Here is a 16,101-nt window from a genome sequence, read left to right on the forward strand (position 1 = left end):
GGAGAGAGTGTGAAATGAGGAGAGGAGGTGCAAAGAGAGACAGAGAGCAAGAGAAATAAAGAAAACAAAATAAACTTTCTTGGCGAGGCGGGATTCAAACCCGGGTATCCGCGGTCCAAGGGCGAGCGTCATAACCACTAGGCTATACACCTACGCTTGCAGAACATGCATTTATGGGAACTATATGGTTGCATTGTACCAACGATTGTAACACAACTTGCTATGGGTGAGAGAGAGAGACACACAGAGAGAGATGATCGAAAGAGAGAAAGAAAGAGAAACACAGAAAGAGAGAGAGAGAGGCGGGATTTGAACCCGGGTACTCGAGGTCTGAAGGTGAGCGTCATACCCGCTACGCTATACACCACGCTTGCAAGCTCTACTGTTTCATCAGATTTCACAAGCGTGGAACTGGCTTAAATTTTTTCTTGTTTCTGTGGGCACATTGGCACACAGTTGTGCAGGCGGAGTTCTAATATTGAGCAGTGCACTGTGAGGTGTTTGAAATTTCTGAAATTTCCGCCAAGATCGTGGCACGTAAAAAGCGCACTGTTGATGGTGCTTGGATATAGTGTCCAGAATGGCTGGTTGGCAATTTTCTTTTAGATTGTTTACCTTATAGACAGTACAATTGATTGTTTCTTGTAACTATGCACCAAAGTCTGACGAGGAAATGTTGTGGGAATGACAACATATCAAAGTGGATTCTAATACATAGGTCTCTATGAGCCTTTTGCCGGGAGCAGGCTTTTGCGATGTTACACCTTGGAAAACTTATGAACAAGGAACATATCAGCGGGGTTCTACTATATATATTGCAACTGACTGGTCTGCTCCTGACCATTATCAGTTGCACTTTGCTCCTCGAAGAGGCAGGACGTGTGTCAAGTGAGCTCCTGAACACATTGCAGGAATGCGGTTTAAATCGTGAATCCAGGACCCAGGTGCAAGGTAATGCTAATGCATTTCTCTCGCATTTACTGCGAAATTGCCACTCAAATTTTCTGCCAATGAATACGAGGGCCTGCTTACGCACTTATCATTCAGGCTTGCTATTCTGGATGCTTCTACGAGCAGCCTAGTTGGCACGTACCCCATAGAGCCAACATTGGCTTAGGGGGCCCGTGGCGGTGTCGCGAATTCGTCCGAATTATGAGGCATGTCCGCTAAGTCGGGCGTTGACCGTATACCGGGTTTTCCAGCTACCTTGTGCCAAGCCTTAATAAACCATATGTGCGCTACTTGAATGCAACCAGTACAGTACTGTTCACTGTCCTCTTGATCAAGTCTAAGTGCACTGTGGCTTCTAGTCGCAGAAGCGTGTCACTCCACTCAATTGGTGGTAAATGGCTCGAGATCTGCGACGCCTTTTATGCAGTAACTGTCACCTTTTGCAAGATAAACGTACGAGACTTAACATTACATTCAATTACATGATGCGTGCCTATATCACTCATTCACATGGTGCTATATTCTGTTGTTGCAAGTGCGAGCAGTGATAGGTCTCTCTAGCGTTTGTTGCCTTGCCGGATCTGCATGAAACACGAAAGTATAAGGTAGGAATTATTTCTTGCAGCGGGCCTCGAAGCATTGCCGCAAGCCGGTGATCAACGCCGGTGATGGCATCGGCGAGCACCCAACGCAGGCTCTTCTCGACATCTACACCATCCGCGAGGAGATCGGCACAGTCAACAACCTAACGGTAAGGGGGACCTGTGGAGTCTTTGCCACAAATTATTGCACAAATGGCTGTAAAGCTAAAAAATGAGTGCATTATTAATAGGTGCTCGTTACAAATTCAAATATTTTTAGATAGTTTTTTAATACTTCCCATTATTAAACACAAAGCTAGAACAGAAATGCAATAACTTTCATCCATACTAGAAAAATTACAGAGTAGAAGATGCTGTCACTCAGGGAGCCATATGCTTTAAACTATGGGATGATTGCTTACACATGACATTTGGTGTTAGCTTCATTTCATGCTGTTCACAAGTTGTGCATGTCCGTCTTCTCTCCAGAAATCATAAATACACATCATTGCAACATTAGTTTATGTAATGATGGCACAATCTGTCGCAACCATTCCACCCAGAGAACCTGATCTGCTTTTGTCACTTCGCCATTACTGCAGACTAGCCATATTTTAATTTATTCTCGACAGTGCACGCGCAGGTGCAAACTAGTGTGGTGGTACAACTATCGGCTCCAGAGCTGGCTAAGAAGACAACGGCTCACATGGAGGTAACGCGAGAAAAAGAACACGCTAGCACTCTTGACCTGAGCGGCCGCGGTGTCTGCCGCTCCCAACACCATGGCTGGCCGGTCTAAATAAACTGTGGCCACACCGCCCCCCTACACTAGCCTGTAGTCGGATATGCGCACAGGTGCTCAGCAGGGATGCTAGTTTTTGTATGCACAAGGCATATGCCAGCAGCGGAATACAGAGCGTTGCCCTGGCTCCGCTGCAGTGCTGATGGAGTGGAGTGCAAGGGTGCATCCACTTGGCTTTGTCATTTTTGCTGTCAAACGCATGGCACCTCCCATGTCTCTGGAGACTTCCGAACCCTACGCATCCTGACTGCACATGCATAGTCGATACCGTGACAGCACGTCAACAGCAGCAGTGGCAGCACCAACAGCACAAGCGCACCTCGAGTAACCGTATAATTGCTATTGCAGTAAAACAAGGCTATGTGCCATAGCCATGCTTTAATCACTTGTAATTCAGACAGCACTAGAGCGGTTACTTCTTTTCTCATTAGCAACGACGTAATCTCATGTGAAGTTGCCGCTGGCTGGAGTCTTCTTTTTCAGGCTTTCCTGAAGTCCTAGAACCTAAAACTGTACGAGCGATCTTCTAGATGTACAATGTTCAAAACTGCTTGCAACCACCAAATTGATTTGCTCTGCTGGGTGAGCAAAAATGAAAGGAATTACTTGAGAAATGTTTTCTTTGCAAAGGCTAGAGAGAGTACAGTTCACACAGCATTAAATCGGTACTTGCATTACGTTTTTGTGTTGTTCTTTTTTTTCCCCCCCCATTAAAGGCAGATCTGAAAGTTCTAAACCTCTAGAAAAGATACCGCCAAGCGTTCAAGCAGCCTAGGTAACTTACTATGATGTTTTTCTTCTGTCAACCAGTTTAGGTTTTGGTACTGAGCAGATCAATGGGTTTCATGACATCATGACACACTGGCACACTGTTCCTGTGATTACTGTAGCTGCCATGCATAAACAGATCAGAGCCAGAAGAAATTTACGTTGCGCTCCCAGTGGGCAATATTAGCATACCTAGCCTTACAGCTACATGACATCAGCAAACATTGCTCTGTATCGCGACATCGTCATAATGTCAATGACGCCAGGCCTGACATTGAAAAACTAACTTTAGTATCAAATTAAAATGTAAGAGCTTCCAAAGCTTGCACACTTGCTAGGTGTCATATTTTTGCATGCAAGAGGTGTGAAGCAGACTTTCCTACAACTTTTCTACAAACTTCTACAGCTTTTCTGCTAACGCCAGTGTCACGCTTGAATGCTGTTGCATCCAGAACGCTGTTGCATCATGCACGTTACTGCTCCAAAATTTGATGCAGGTGACACTCGTGGGTGACTTGAAGCATGGCCGCACAGTGCATTCCCTGGCACGGCTGCTGACTAACTACAACGTGCAGCTGCGCTATGTGGCCCCAGCTAACCTGGGCATGCCACAGTCAGTGCGCGACGTCGTGGCTGCACAGGGAATCAATCAGGTGAGAAGGAACAAGCATTTCGCCATGTGTGCCTTTGCGTACTGTGATCTCTGTTCACTGGCATTCGTTTACAGCATGTCAAATTGAATCCAACTGATCTTCAAGTTGGGCTGGCCATATAATACTGAGATGCGTACGTTGTTTGTCATTTGTTTATTCTTTTTTATGGGGACCACTTTTCACCTGCTAACAACAGTTAGTTATCGCTCGGTGCAAGATACACCAGCATGCATCAGAACTTTGTCAAATGCTATTGTCGATTCTATCTGTTGCCTGTGTTGTTGTTGCTGAACCTTGTATAATCAAATTGCATGCGCAACACGAATAGCCTTGTGCATATTGTAGAAGTACCACTGATTGCACTAGAATCTTTGTTCGAGTCATGTATAAATGCCGACATGCTTGACCCGACGATAAAATTTTGACAATCGACGATTGTGCTCGCCGCTATCATTGTGATGAGTGTTACTCATTGTGCCACTGTGGTTCACAGTCACTGCAATGTCATGATTTGTAGGGCAGGTAACGGGTATTCTGTTAGAGTTACACAACGGATGCCAAGAAAAAGAAAGTGCAGTCGAAGGTTGAAGAGAACTTGTTTGTGTGACCTAATTTGATCACACAAACTAGTGCAAGACAGGGGTAATTGAAAATTGCTGGGAAGTTCTGTAGTGGACATAAACATGGAATAATGATTACAAACATGCATCAAGAGATATCTGAAATAACAGACCCTGCATCATCTTCATGCAGTGTTAAAATTTTAAGTCGAACCTCGTTATGATGAAGTCGCATCAAGCACAAAAATACCTTTGTTGTACCCGACATTCATTATAGGCATAAATGCAGATACATTCAAAACCACTTATAACATTCCCAGATATAGCACTGTATCGGTTATAACGACTACATTTCAGTGCATTTACGATTTTCCGACCCTCCCTACAGAAACTGCTTCCAGATATAACGAACGTTTTTTAAATCGCCGTATTGCTACCGCGATCGCTTCAAAGCCGGTCACGATAAAAAGAGTGCACACACGAAGTGCCAAAGCATGGAAGTGCTACCAAAACTGGGCACACGGCAGCGCGCGTCCCGCTCCAGTCAACTGCGACGATGATATGGCCTTTGAAATGAGCAAGCGAGCAAGCAACCGCCTCACGCAGATTTTGGAAGCCACAAAGAAGGTCATGCGTGGTCACGTGTTTTCAAGGCACGCGTGCTGCATATGGCGCGGGGTATGCGCTGGTGTGTGCGCCAGTGCAATATCAGATGCCACAATGGTGTCACTCTCGTTTTTGCACAGTTGTCCATGTGGCGCACGCGTTATCAACGGGATCAGCTGGCCATAAACGGTGGTTAAGAGTGGCAAAGAATCGAGTGGAAGGCATCATCACAAGATCGCAGCCCATATCTCGACCATGCTCATGCTATCGTTACAGATAGACAAAAGTACAGTCAATGAATGCACTGAGTCTACATTGGCAACTACTACATCGACTCGGCTTCGCTAGTTTCTATTTCAAGGAGGCACCGACTATGGCCGACGACAGTGCCAGTGACATATCAAAACAAAAATCGCTATTTCTGCTGTCTCAATGTCCAAATTAGCACGCAGTTGTGCAGCGTCCGAATTATTGCATGGCATGCTGTAAGGTGTTCGATATATCAGCCATATCCTTTTACATTAAGTCTATGGGGCTAGTGACAGTGCCGCAGAGCTGTCCGAATATTCCAGCATGTCTGAATAATCAGGGACTGTGTATGTGTTTGTTATATGTATTGAGGTTCAACTGTTGGCTGATTAAAGCTGCTGCTCTTATAATAAAACAGCATTAATTATGTTGCTGTCTTTCTTTTTTTTTTCTCAGTGACACTTCATTTCTTTCCTTGTGGCTCGTGTGTATGCAAGTTTAAATTTTGACTTCATTTTGGATTCTCTTCGCTCTTTTCTTTTGAGCAGGAGGACATTGAGAGCCTGGAAGCGGCGTTGCCAGATACAGACGTGCTGTACATGACCAGGATTCAGAAGGAGCGTTTCAGCAGCGTGGAGGAGTACGAGAAGGTATGCCCACGTTACGTACATTCCGGGATGAAGCACATGCGTTTTTCAAAGCTTGGGGGTATTTTCTTTCCCCTGCTTTTCAGAATTGTGCATTGGCCTTTTGAAGTGCTGTCGCACACAGTCATGCCCCTCTGAGAAATGTAATTTGCCCGTAATTGTAGATAGTTTGGTGTCAAGAGGGAAACAGGCAATCACACTTTTACAATATTTTGTTCATTGCATTTTATTTGATGTGAGAGCATTGTAGCCACTTCTCATCCTTCTCGGTTCCTTGGCACTTCATGGAGCTTCGCAGAGTTCCCTGAGACCAACATGCTTGAGAATCCCTGCTTTAATGAATGCTTCCTAGCAAGGTGTTAACCACCAAAAGTGTCAATGAATTGCAGAAACCTTACTTAAAATAAAACACTCTATGTAAAGTTCTTGGCTTGAAGTACAACTTCATTGCATCAGTATTTGCTTTTATAGAAATTCTGTATAGGTTCAGCTGCATAAGTGTGTATTCCTACGCTCACCTTGCCTACCCTCTTTCTTTTTTTCTTTTTTCTCTCTTTTTTCTATTTTGTACGTGACGTAGGCTTGTGGCCTCTTTGTGGTGACGCCTCAGCTGATGACGAAGGCCAAGAGACGCATGATTGTTATGCATCCCCTGCCACGGGTCTTCGAAATCAGGTCTGTGCGTTTGCATTTCATGGCATGCTAGTGGACCCTTTTCCCGACTTACAAGTGTGCTTCACCACGTTACACTTTTGCCCACGTGTCTGTCGCTATCTGCCTACACCTTTGCTTTAGGCGCAGGATATCTAGCAAATGGATGACTAGCTTCACTTTTGCTATTACATGTCGTCTAAAGAATGCAAAAGTTACTAAGTTTTTGTTAATTGCAGTAGAATTTCATTATTTCAACTGCGGCTAATTCAATTTTTCAGTCAATTTGATCCCAACTGAAGGTCCCAGCCAGCGCCCATACATTTCCATGAGCCAAAACTTTCATTATTTCAATCCTGAAATTGGCCTTTGCCAAATAATTTGGACTTGACTGCTCAGCACGAATTCATCTAACCCCAATATTGACCCCAATAGTGACCTCATTAGCGGCAGCGTCTCTCTTGGATGGTGTTTAAAGGGGGAGAACCGTTCGGAACATGAATCTAGATAGCCCCCCTAATGGCAAGATTGTGTCTCGTATTAACTGAAACGAGCACTGCTTTTCTCGGGAAACAATGATTTATATCTGTAATTCTTCAGAACAAATTGTGAAAGAATTACCTTTGGCGTCCTCACGCGACGAAAGCATGACAAAAATTGGGATGCCCTATTCCGTGACCTTCTATTAGTGCACGCTGCTCCTTGGTCATTTTTTCAATATTTAAATGCAATACATTTCTTCTATGATAAGTTGCTTTTGTAGCTTACAATCTGCCGCGAAATCGTCAATTGTTATGAGTAGAAAAGTCGCACCATGGCCTTTGAGATTAGGGCCGCGCACGCTGTAGCCTGTTCTCGGAGGCCATGGTGACGCTGTGAGAACTTAGACTTAAGCCCACGTCCAAAAGAGGGCACTACATTGCCACTAGCTATCGCTAGAATTTGCAGCAGCCAAAGGTGCAGCAACTTATTACAGCAAAGCTTTCGAATTAAAAAAAAACTTATTAATTACAACAGCATCTTATTTTCGAAAGGGGTGAAAGGGTCAAAATGTGGATGGTTAATGAAAGTTGCTCTCACTCATGTGAAATCCACCCATTGTTCTGGCTTTTCTATTGGCGAGGCAGACTATAGGCATCGCTCTCTTTTTCGGCGTCAGGAATCTTTTCTTTCTTTTTTAAGAGATTGCTCAGATGGAAAAATTCTGCTTCCAAATTTTCTGTGCGCTTTTGCGAGAAAGTGCTGCAGGTATAAACACTACCAAGGATGAGCATTTCATTGCAGCTGTCAGGCAGATTGAGCGTAGTGACAGCTCGTGTGGCAAACGAAAACACTTCATCACTGCTGGTTGCAGCTGGCGAGCAGCACAGGCTATTGCACAAAGCATTGAACAACACCATTTCAGTGCTGCCAAAGGAAAGCACCGGGGCTTTCCCAAACAGTGACACAAACACGTCCAATGGCACTCTCTGCCCAGACTGCTTTATTGCCGACGTTGCTGTGTGAAGTTAAACCTCGTTATAACGAAGTCGTATCTGACACTGAGTCCGCTGAGAAGTGCGGACGTGCAAACATCGACTCCCGTTTCCTCAAATGTTTTCGGTGATAAAGTCCGCGAAAACCCTTGATTATTGTGCATCATTCGATGCAGTTTGTTGGGGGATCAAGCCGATACCGGATTTATTTCTGTAGGTGCTTTTCTGGAACTATTTTACGACTTTGAACCTTTAGCCACGCCGTGCACAGCTAACCCTAACGGGTTAACGCTGGTGACGAGTTGGGCTAGGTGACGAGTTGGTCTAATCCGGGGTGGTGGGGCATCATGCCCGAATTCGAGATGGTGGAGGGGGTAGAAATCACCCCCAAAGAAGCAAGGTGCTCTGGCTGGACCACGGCAATGGGCAAGAATAAGAAGGCAAGGCAAGAGACTCCCAAGTCGACGCCAAGCTCGGTAAAGCAGGAAGGCGGCAGGGGCGGCCGCCACACGGCAGCTTCGCGGAACGTGCTGAAGAAACTGGCCGCAGCCTCAAGGCTCCCGAAACTGCCTCGGGACCATATTCGAGTCATCGTTAGGCCACGGGGTGGCCTCGACGTGAAAAAGATCAGCACTATTAGGGTGGCACAAGCGCTGGTTATGGCGGCGGCGCTTTCCCCCGACGAGGTAAGCAAAGACATGGTCTGCCCTAACAACGTGCAAAACATCTCTGTCGTCTCAACACCAGAAGAAAGCGCGTGTGCTTACGCGATAGTTCAACAGATCCGCCTGTGCGAAGGGGTCTTTGAGGTAATCGCGTACATGGCCGCCTCGGACAATATGTGCAAGGGTGTTGTGAGGGGAGTCGACGCCGAGTTCAACGACGCCCAGCTCCATTCAATGATCGTCAACCAACGGAACCCCACCGCATTGGAGGTGCGTCGCATCAAGACCACCACCATGGTTATTGTCCTGTTCGACGGACTGAGGGTGCCGAACTATGTCATGTGCGGCGCAGGCTTGCTACCCTGCGCTCTATACAGAAGGCAAGTGGATTTGTGCTATGGTTGTGGGGAAGTGGGCCACAGGGTGGATGTATGTCCGACCCCGAGTGTGAAGAAGTGCAGGGGATGTGGAGCAGCGTCCCCCACCGAAGGCCACCAGTGTGAGGTGAGATGCGGCATATGCGGCGGCCCACACCCAATAGCTGACCGTAAGTGCGAGCAACGCTTCCAAATGCCATATGTCGTTAAGCAGAGACGCGAAAGACGCCGGCAGAAGAAACCTGCCGCCGCCAAGAAGGGCGCCAACGCGGCACACGAGGTGAGCCAGCCACTGACGTCAGCGCTACGGAAGAGGAGTTCTTCAAAGGGGCACTCCTGCTCCAGAGGGCGCTCCGTGCAAGGAGGGCGCTCTCAGTCTAGGGGCCACTCCAAGTTCAAGGTGCACATCCCAGGAGGTCTCAGCTGGGCCAGACGAAACACACCGCCGCACAGCCGAGCGAGCGGGCGCACGACCCCAGGATCGCGCAGTTGATGATCAAAAACACCAGTGTCAAGGAGGAAATCCAGAGAATGAAGGCAGACTTCAAGGTCTTCCGAAACGCTAGCGCCGCCCAAGCGGCCGTGGCAAGGCAACCGTCTGCGAAAGAAGGAGCCACAGCAAGGGCAGCCAAGCGCAGAGCCACCTTCTCCCAGGGTACGGTTCAGGACGTAAGCAGAGCAGAGGCTGCCATGCAGAGGTCCTTGGACCGCATGCAAAAATCCTTTACCGAGCTGGTACAGAGCAACCAGACCCTTTTACTCAGAGTACAACTGCTCGAGAACGAGCTTGCCAAGCGCTGTGACGTACACTACGGTGACAACGCCAGCCGGAGGCGGTGTCCAGTGAAATGCTAGAAGACAACCAGCTGTCGTGGGCTGACGAGCAAGATGGCATCCCAGCCCACCTCCGGTCGAACAAGCCCAACCATGGCCAGAGCGGATAGCAAGCTCATCATGTGGCAGTGGAACTGCGCCAGTTTCCGGAGGCGCAGGCCTCAACTGGTGCAGTTCATCATGACCCGGGAGCCAGAATAGAGGCCCCACGTCATTTTGCTACAGGAAATGGGAATGGAAACGATTACCCACCTGGGGTACCGAGCCATCTCCTCGTTAGCGGAGAACGGGCTTGGCATCATGATACTCATTGCAAAGAAGTGTGCCTTCCAGGAGCATGATCTCCACCTTGGCAACACCAAGCTGGAAGTGTCGCTCGTCGAGATCATACCCAACAGCTGGCTCAAGAACAGCGTCTACGTTATCAATGTGTACTGCTCTCCTAGGGACAACCGGCAGACCTTCTACAGCCCAACGACCAAGGCGAGAGAGGCGCCCCTCATTATGACCGGTGATTTCAACGCGCCGCACGAAGCCTGGGGCTACGTGAGAAGCATTCCCAAAAGCTACAGACCCCTGCAGGCAGTGACTGACAGCTCCCTAGAACTGATCACTGACCCCCATTACCCCACCACGCGCATGGGAAACTCAATCTCGAGAGACACCACCCCGGACCTGGCCTTCGTCAAGAATGCGCCGGGAGCGGAGTGGCACAACTTAGAAGAGAACCTGGACAGTGACCACTACATCGTGGAAATCTCCCTTCCGGTCAGCGCGTCCCCGCAGAGGGCCTTCAAAATAGTGGACTGGGGCCCCTTCCGCAATAGAAGGAAGGACGACCACAAAGAATACGAGACCTTCGAGGACCTCGTAGCGAAGCTCAAGCAGGACGTGGCTGCAGTCACCAAGACCGTGAAAATGGACCTCAAGCTTGACCGCATGGACGCTCGATAGGCGCACCTAGTCGAAGGCAAGAATTCCCTCGCGGCCAGATGGAAGACGCAGAAGCTGAATCGAAACCTCCGGAGGAGGATCGCGGCCCTCAACCGCGAGATTGAATCGCACTGCAAGGAGCTCGGCCAGCAGCAATGGAACGAAGTCTGCGCGTCGGTCGATGGACAGACGCGTGCGGGAGGCAAGTGGAACCTTCTCAAGCAGTTACTGGACGACACGCAGTCCAAGAGAAACCACACTCTGGCCATCGATAGGCTGGCTCACAAGCTCATTAGTGAAGGCGCATCTACGAACGAAGTGATGGACGAAGTCGCGCGTCGCTACCACCCCATCAGGCAGTTCGGGCCGGAAGATTACCCGGCCTACAGCGGCAAAGCGGACGAGGGCCGGTATTTTGTAGCGATGCCTTTCCGATGCTAATGCCTTTTCGCGTTTTGTCAGTGGTCAGTGACGGGGTCCGCTCGCGTTATCAACATCAGCCGGCCGTGCGCGGTGGATGATAAGACTAGTATAGAATAAGTCATAAGGCATCGCTACAAAATACCGGCCGAGGACCTCGCCGCCCCCTTCTCCGTCTCGGACGTCAGAGCAGCCCTTCAAGGCTTCAACGGAAGATCGGTGCCCCGGCCGGATGGAATCTCGAACAGACTCCTCCGAATTCTGGACGATGGCTCGATCCAATTGCTCACCAAGGAAATCAATGAGGCCTGGGCGGCCGGCACCGTAATGGATGCCTGGAAGGAAGCCACGGTGATCCTAATTCCAAAGCCAGGCAAGACACCAGCCATAGACAGTCGGCGACCCATTTCGCCCACGTCCTGCATGGGCAAGGTGGTGGAGCATGTCATCCACAACAGAATATCGAGGTATGCCCAGGAACGACAGCTCCTCCCGCCGAATATGGTTGGTTTCAGACCCTCGCTGTCCACTCAAGAGGTCATGCTACTGATCAAGAGGCAGATAGTCGACATGGTCACGAGAGACGTCCGAGGCATCTTGGCACTGGACCTCGCCAAGGCCTTCGACACCGTCAAACACAAGCACGTCCTCGACTCTGTGTTGAGATTGAACCTCGGCGAACGCTTTCACGCGTACGTCAGCTCTTTCCTCGGGGATCGTAAGGCCACGATCAAGTTGGGCCAGATCAAGTCTGACGGAAACACGCTGGGAGCCCTTTCCCCGCTGCTCTTCAACATCGCCATGAGAGACCTATCGGTCCGACTCGACCGAATTGGGGGCGTCAATCTCAATCACGCTCTCTACGCGGACATCACCATCTGGTGCAGCGGTGGAGCGGGCTCTGCAAGAGGCCCTGAATGTCGCGGAAGAATTCCTCAAGCGCACGGGACTGGTGCTCTCGCCAACCAAGTCGGAGCTCTTGCTGTATCAGCCCGACATAAAGGGCCGCAAGTTCGAAACGCCGCTGGATCAAGTACCGATCAAGCTCAGAACGAAGACAGGTCAGCGCATCCCGAGGACTGATTCTCTCAGGGCACTCGGACTGGTCATCAACGCAAAGGGCAGCAACGTGCAAACGATCGCGCGCCTGAGCACGATGACGGAAAACATGCTCAGACTTATTTCACAAGTGACAAGCCGGAGGGGTGGCATCAGCGGAGCCAACCTCCTAAGGATCTACCACGCCTTCCTCATGAGCCATATCAACTACGTGGCTTCCGCACTAAACTGGTCACGGTCTGAGGAGAACAAGATCGACGCACTCATCAGGAAGAGCATTAAGCAAGTGCTCAGCATCCCCGTGACGACCAGCACGGAGAAGCTCATGCAGCTCGGAGTCCACAACACCCTGAGCGAAATCGAGAAGCACATAAAACGGGGGGCGCAGATCATTTGTCTGTCTGTCAGCAAGTCCAGCCGCCGAATACTCGAGATGACGGGCCTCATTGTCATAGCTGTGGAGTCGTGCGCCGTCCCTCTCCACCAGCAAGAAAGGGGCGCCTTTCGAGTCTCCCCATTCCCGAGGAACGTTCACCTACAACACAACGAGGCCCGGCGCACAGCCAGGGCCCGAGCACTCATCACGACTGCCCTACAGAACCCAGAGCTCGCCGCCCTGACTGTGGCGAGGAACGGTCCCACTTGAACCACATGCTGTGGCAATGTTCTGCATTGCACTACTCGCCTTTCAACAGGGAAGAAGACTGGGAAGAAGCCGTCAAGAGCGACGACCTTCAAGTCCAGCTTCGGGCTGTCCAAAGGGCCTGCGACAGGGCTAAAGATCACGGTCTTCCGCCCCCAGTGCAGGTGGGGCCCGCCACTACGACAAAGTAGTCCCTTAGGACAAAATAAAGTTTCTTGTCTGTCTGTCTGTCTGTCCGTATCTGACACTAAAATACCTTCATTATATCCGATATTCGTTACAAGCATACATTCGGTACACACTGATATCGGTGAGAAAGCATTTATATTTACTTCGTTATATCCGATAAACTGTTATATCCGTGTTCATTATATCAAGGTTTGACTGTATTGCGTAGTATCTGGGTGCCACCCAGGGTTGGCCAACAGAACTGCAGTAGTTAATTTAGCATGCAGGTTTTTTTCTAACCGTTGCTGTTTCATTTTATCCTACCTCTACGCAGTCCGGAATTCGACACGGACCCTCGAGCAGCATATTTCCGGCAGGCTGAGGCCGGAATGTACATCCGCATGGCACTCCTGGCAATGGTGCTGGGACGAGTATGAGAACACCTGAATTCACGGCGTTCCGCAGCGATCTCGACATGTCACTGGTTTTGCTCCTTCGCTGCGACTCTTCTTTTTTCTTTGTTTATTACAGTTTTTATTCTACGGCTGTCTCATTGTGATAATGGCTGAACATGGTACTTTTCATTGTGGACAAAAAAGAAAACTGTGCCTTGTGGATGTTAGAATCAACTTTCAGGTTAGCACAACAAACTTGTTGACCTTCTCACAATGTGTGTGTGTGTGCGCGTGTAGCACGTTCCTGTAGTGACAATTTTGCAATGGCTGAAAAGGTTCCTGCATACCTTAATGTTTCCTTGTTTTTTTTTTTGTTTTTTTTTGTGTGTGTTTCTTTTTTTTTTAGCAACAGAAATGTTTTTTGTGTGGAGCTGTGCGCCTGACCGTTTATAATCGCGTTGTCATTGCTTGCATCTTAACTCCTTTGTTGCAATATTTACTAAGCAGGTTCAGCTGGAAGACCTTTACAGTCGCCGTACAGTTGATTCTTAATCTGCGTTGTGACCCAAGTTGTAGCATACTGTATGGGTGCAGTTGTCTTGAAGGTGCCAAGAGCTTCATTAGCTTTGCTGCTGGCATTGCAAAGTACTGATCTGAGACACCTGAAGCTAGCAAGGAGATTCCCGTCCTGCTTTGCTTTGACGACTTAACAGACCATGTCGTATGATTTTCGCTGTTTGCTTGTTATCATGCTGAAATTATGGACGCATATTTTGTGACAATTGTTTGTTCAAATTCTGCGCCACATAGGGATGTTAAGATAGTTGCCAATAGGAACTATACCTATGAATGGATGTTGTATTGTGACACAATATTTTCATATTTGGTAGTAGATGGACATTTGTGCTACCTTGGACTTTACCTTGTTGGTGTTTCTTGTTGCCAAGAATATACATACTGTTTTCTTTATCGTATCTTTTTTTGATGCCATATTCAACAGTGTGTTAGGTTTTCATGGCGTATGATGTGCCATTTGTGTTGGCATTTTTTGTGCAAACCACAGAAGCATTCCTCATGTTGATGTTGTGGAATATTTTTTTCTATATTTACAAATATTCATTGATCTGCTAGGAGTATTGCCCACCCCAAGTGCTGCTTGTGTTGAGTGGAAAATTGTGCTGTTCTTGATGAGAACCCAACAATCAAATGAAATAAAGCTACTTTTGCAAATCTTCATGTAAACATCACTGTGTAAACAACTGTCTCAATTCATTTTTATAGTGTGTGTGGATGCTTGGAATTTTCATCTGTGGTGACCGCATTTGATATACTATACAAACTTTTACCTGGAAGCTTTGCTGGCATGTGGTTGCTTGGAACCATGTTCAGTGGGACTTGGGTAATAGGCACATCAGTGTTTGGCTTTTGCACTTGGTCAATGAAACCTGTTGCCAGAGCCCTGTTTCCATTAATAGTTTTGGAAGTGGAAGTTAGCCCAGTTGAAGGCCAGTGGCAAGTCTGGTAATTCAGGTACGAGAAAGTTTGTCGCATGGCTAGCTGCAGCAAGTGGATCTTGAATAGTGTTTTTTTTCAGCAGTCGTATTGCAAAAGTGAACAAATATCAGTGCATTTGCCTAATCAATTTGTTGACCGGTACATGCTTGCTCATAGCACAGTTAATGCATACGCACACTTTCTTTTCAAAATGCAGCTTGCAATTACTCAATGGCGTATTTATTTTTATTTATTTATTTACAGTACCTTACAGTCCTTCAAGAAGTCATTGGGTACGGGGGGATTTACATAGTCATACAAGCATTAAAAAGGCATTACGAAAATGAGTAATATCCAAACAACGTAAATATATCAGAAGTATAACACAAAAATAAACAAATAGCTGAAAAACTGTTACACGCGAGATTGGAAATGTCATGTATGTAGCTTATATGCACACTTGTAGGGAACCAACTTGATGCTTGGCTTCCACGATGCATTGACGTCTTGCATTGTTTGTGCCTCGGGTCTACTTACACCAAGCACTTGCTATTTAGAATTAAGACTGTGTCCTCTCCAATACATGTTCGTGTGGGCACGATGACGAGGATGTATACCATATACTCCTTTTTTTTTATCTTGTATTAATAGAAAAGAATTACTAGCAATCGCCAGAAAATTACGATTCGAGATCAATTTCCACCTCTCAAAAAAATGTTTATATAGGTGACCTACTTTTATATGGTTCGTAAGTCGCAACATTGCAGGCAAGAAAGAAGTTAAGCTAGAATGGACTGCAAACACCAAATTAAACTGCCTTAAATATAGTTTAGTGGGAGTTGCTAAACAAAAGTTTAGTGCCACCTTATTTGCACAACGGTTTGGTGTACTGACCTTAATATATGTGCGAGCAGGGGGCTCAAGTTTTGACAGGCACAGTAAGTGATGAGAAAGCTGCAGGCAGCACGTGTTCGTTATGGTCCACTGAACTGCAGTTGTGCCTCCACAAATGGAGCTCCAGATGCGACTTAGCTATCGAGGCACTGTTGGCGCCAATTATATTGGAGTCTCTCCATAGCATAAAGAATTGCTATTTTTGTAACTTTACCGTTGCACGACTTTTTTTTTTTTTTCCGGTTTAGGCCAAATATAAATATATTTGGCATGTGA

General features: G+C 47.6%; 1 protein-coding gene across 1 annotated transcript in view; it reads left to right on the forward strand.

Moving 5' to 3' along the window:
• The window catches only part of LOC119466399 (CAD protein-like), a 127,622-nt gene extending 112,951 nt beyond the window's left edge, over window positions 1-14,671 (forward strand). Inside the window, exons 40-44 of the mRNA XM_049656788.1 lie at window positions 1,577-1,702; window positions 3,600-3,755; window positions 5,719-5,820; window positions 6,398-6,492; window positions 13,377-14,671. Coding sequence (XP_049512745.1) covers window positions 1,577-1,702; window positions 3,600-3,755; window positions 5,719-5,820; window positions 6,398-6,492; window positions 13,377-13,479 — 582 coding nt within the window. The 3' untranslated portion in view covers window positions 13,480-14,671. The remainder of the gene's footprint in view (window positions 1-1,576; window positions 1,703-3,599; window positions 3,756-5,718; window positions 5,821-6,397; window positions 6,493-13,376) is intronic.
• Window positions 14,672-16,101: the final 1,430 nt, after the last annotated feature.

The sequence above is a fragment of the Dermacentor silvarum genome, chromosome 10 (genome assembly GCF_013339745.2).
Source record: "Dermacentor silvarum isolate Dsil-2018 chromosome 10, BIME_Dsil_1.4, whole genome shotgun sequence".
In the NCBI taxonomy this organism is placed as follows: domain Eukaryota; kingdom Metazoa; phylum Arthropoda; class Arachnida; order Ixodida; family Ixodidae; genus Dermacentor; species Dermacentor silvarum.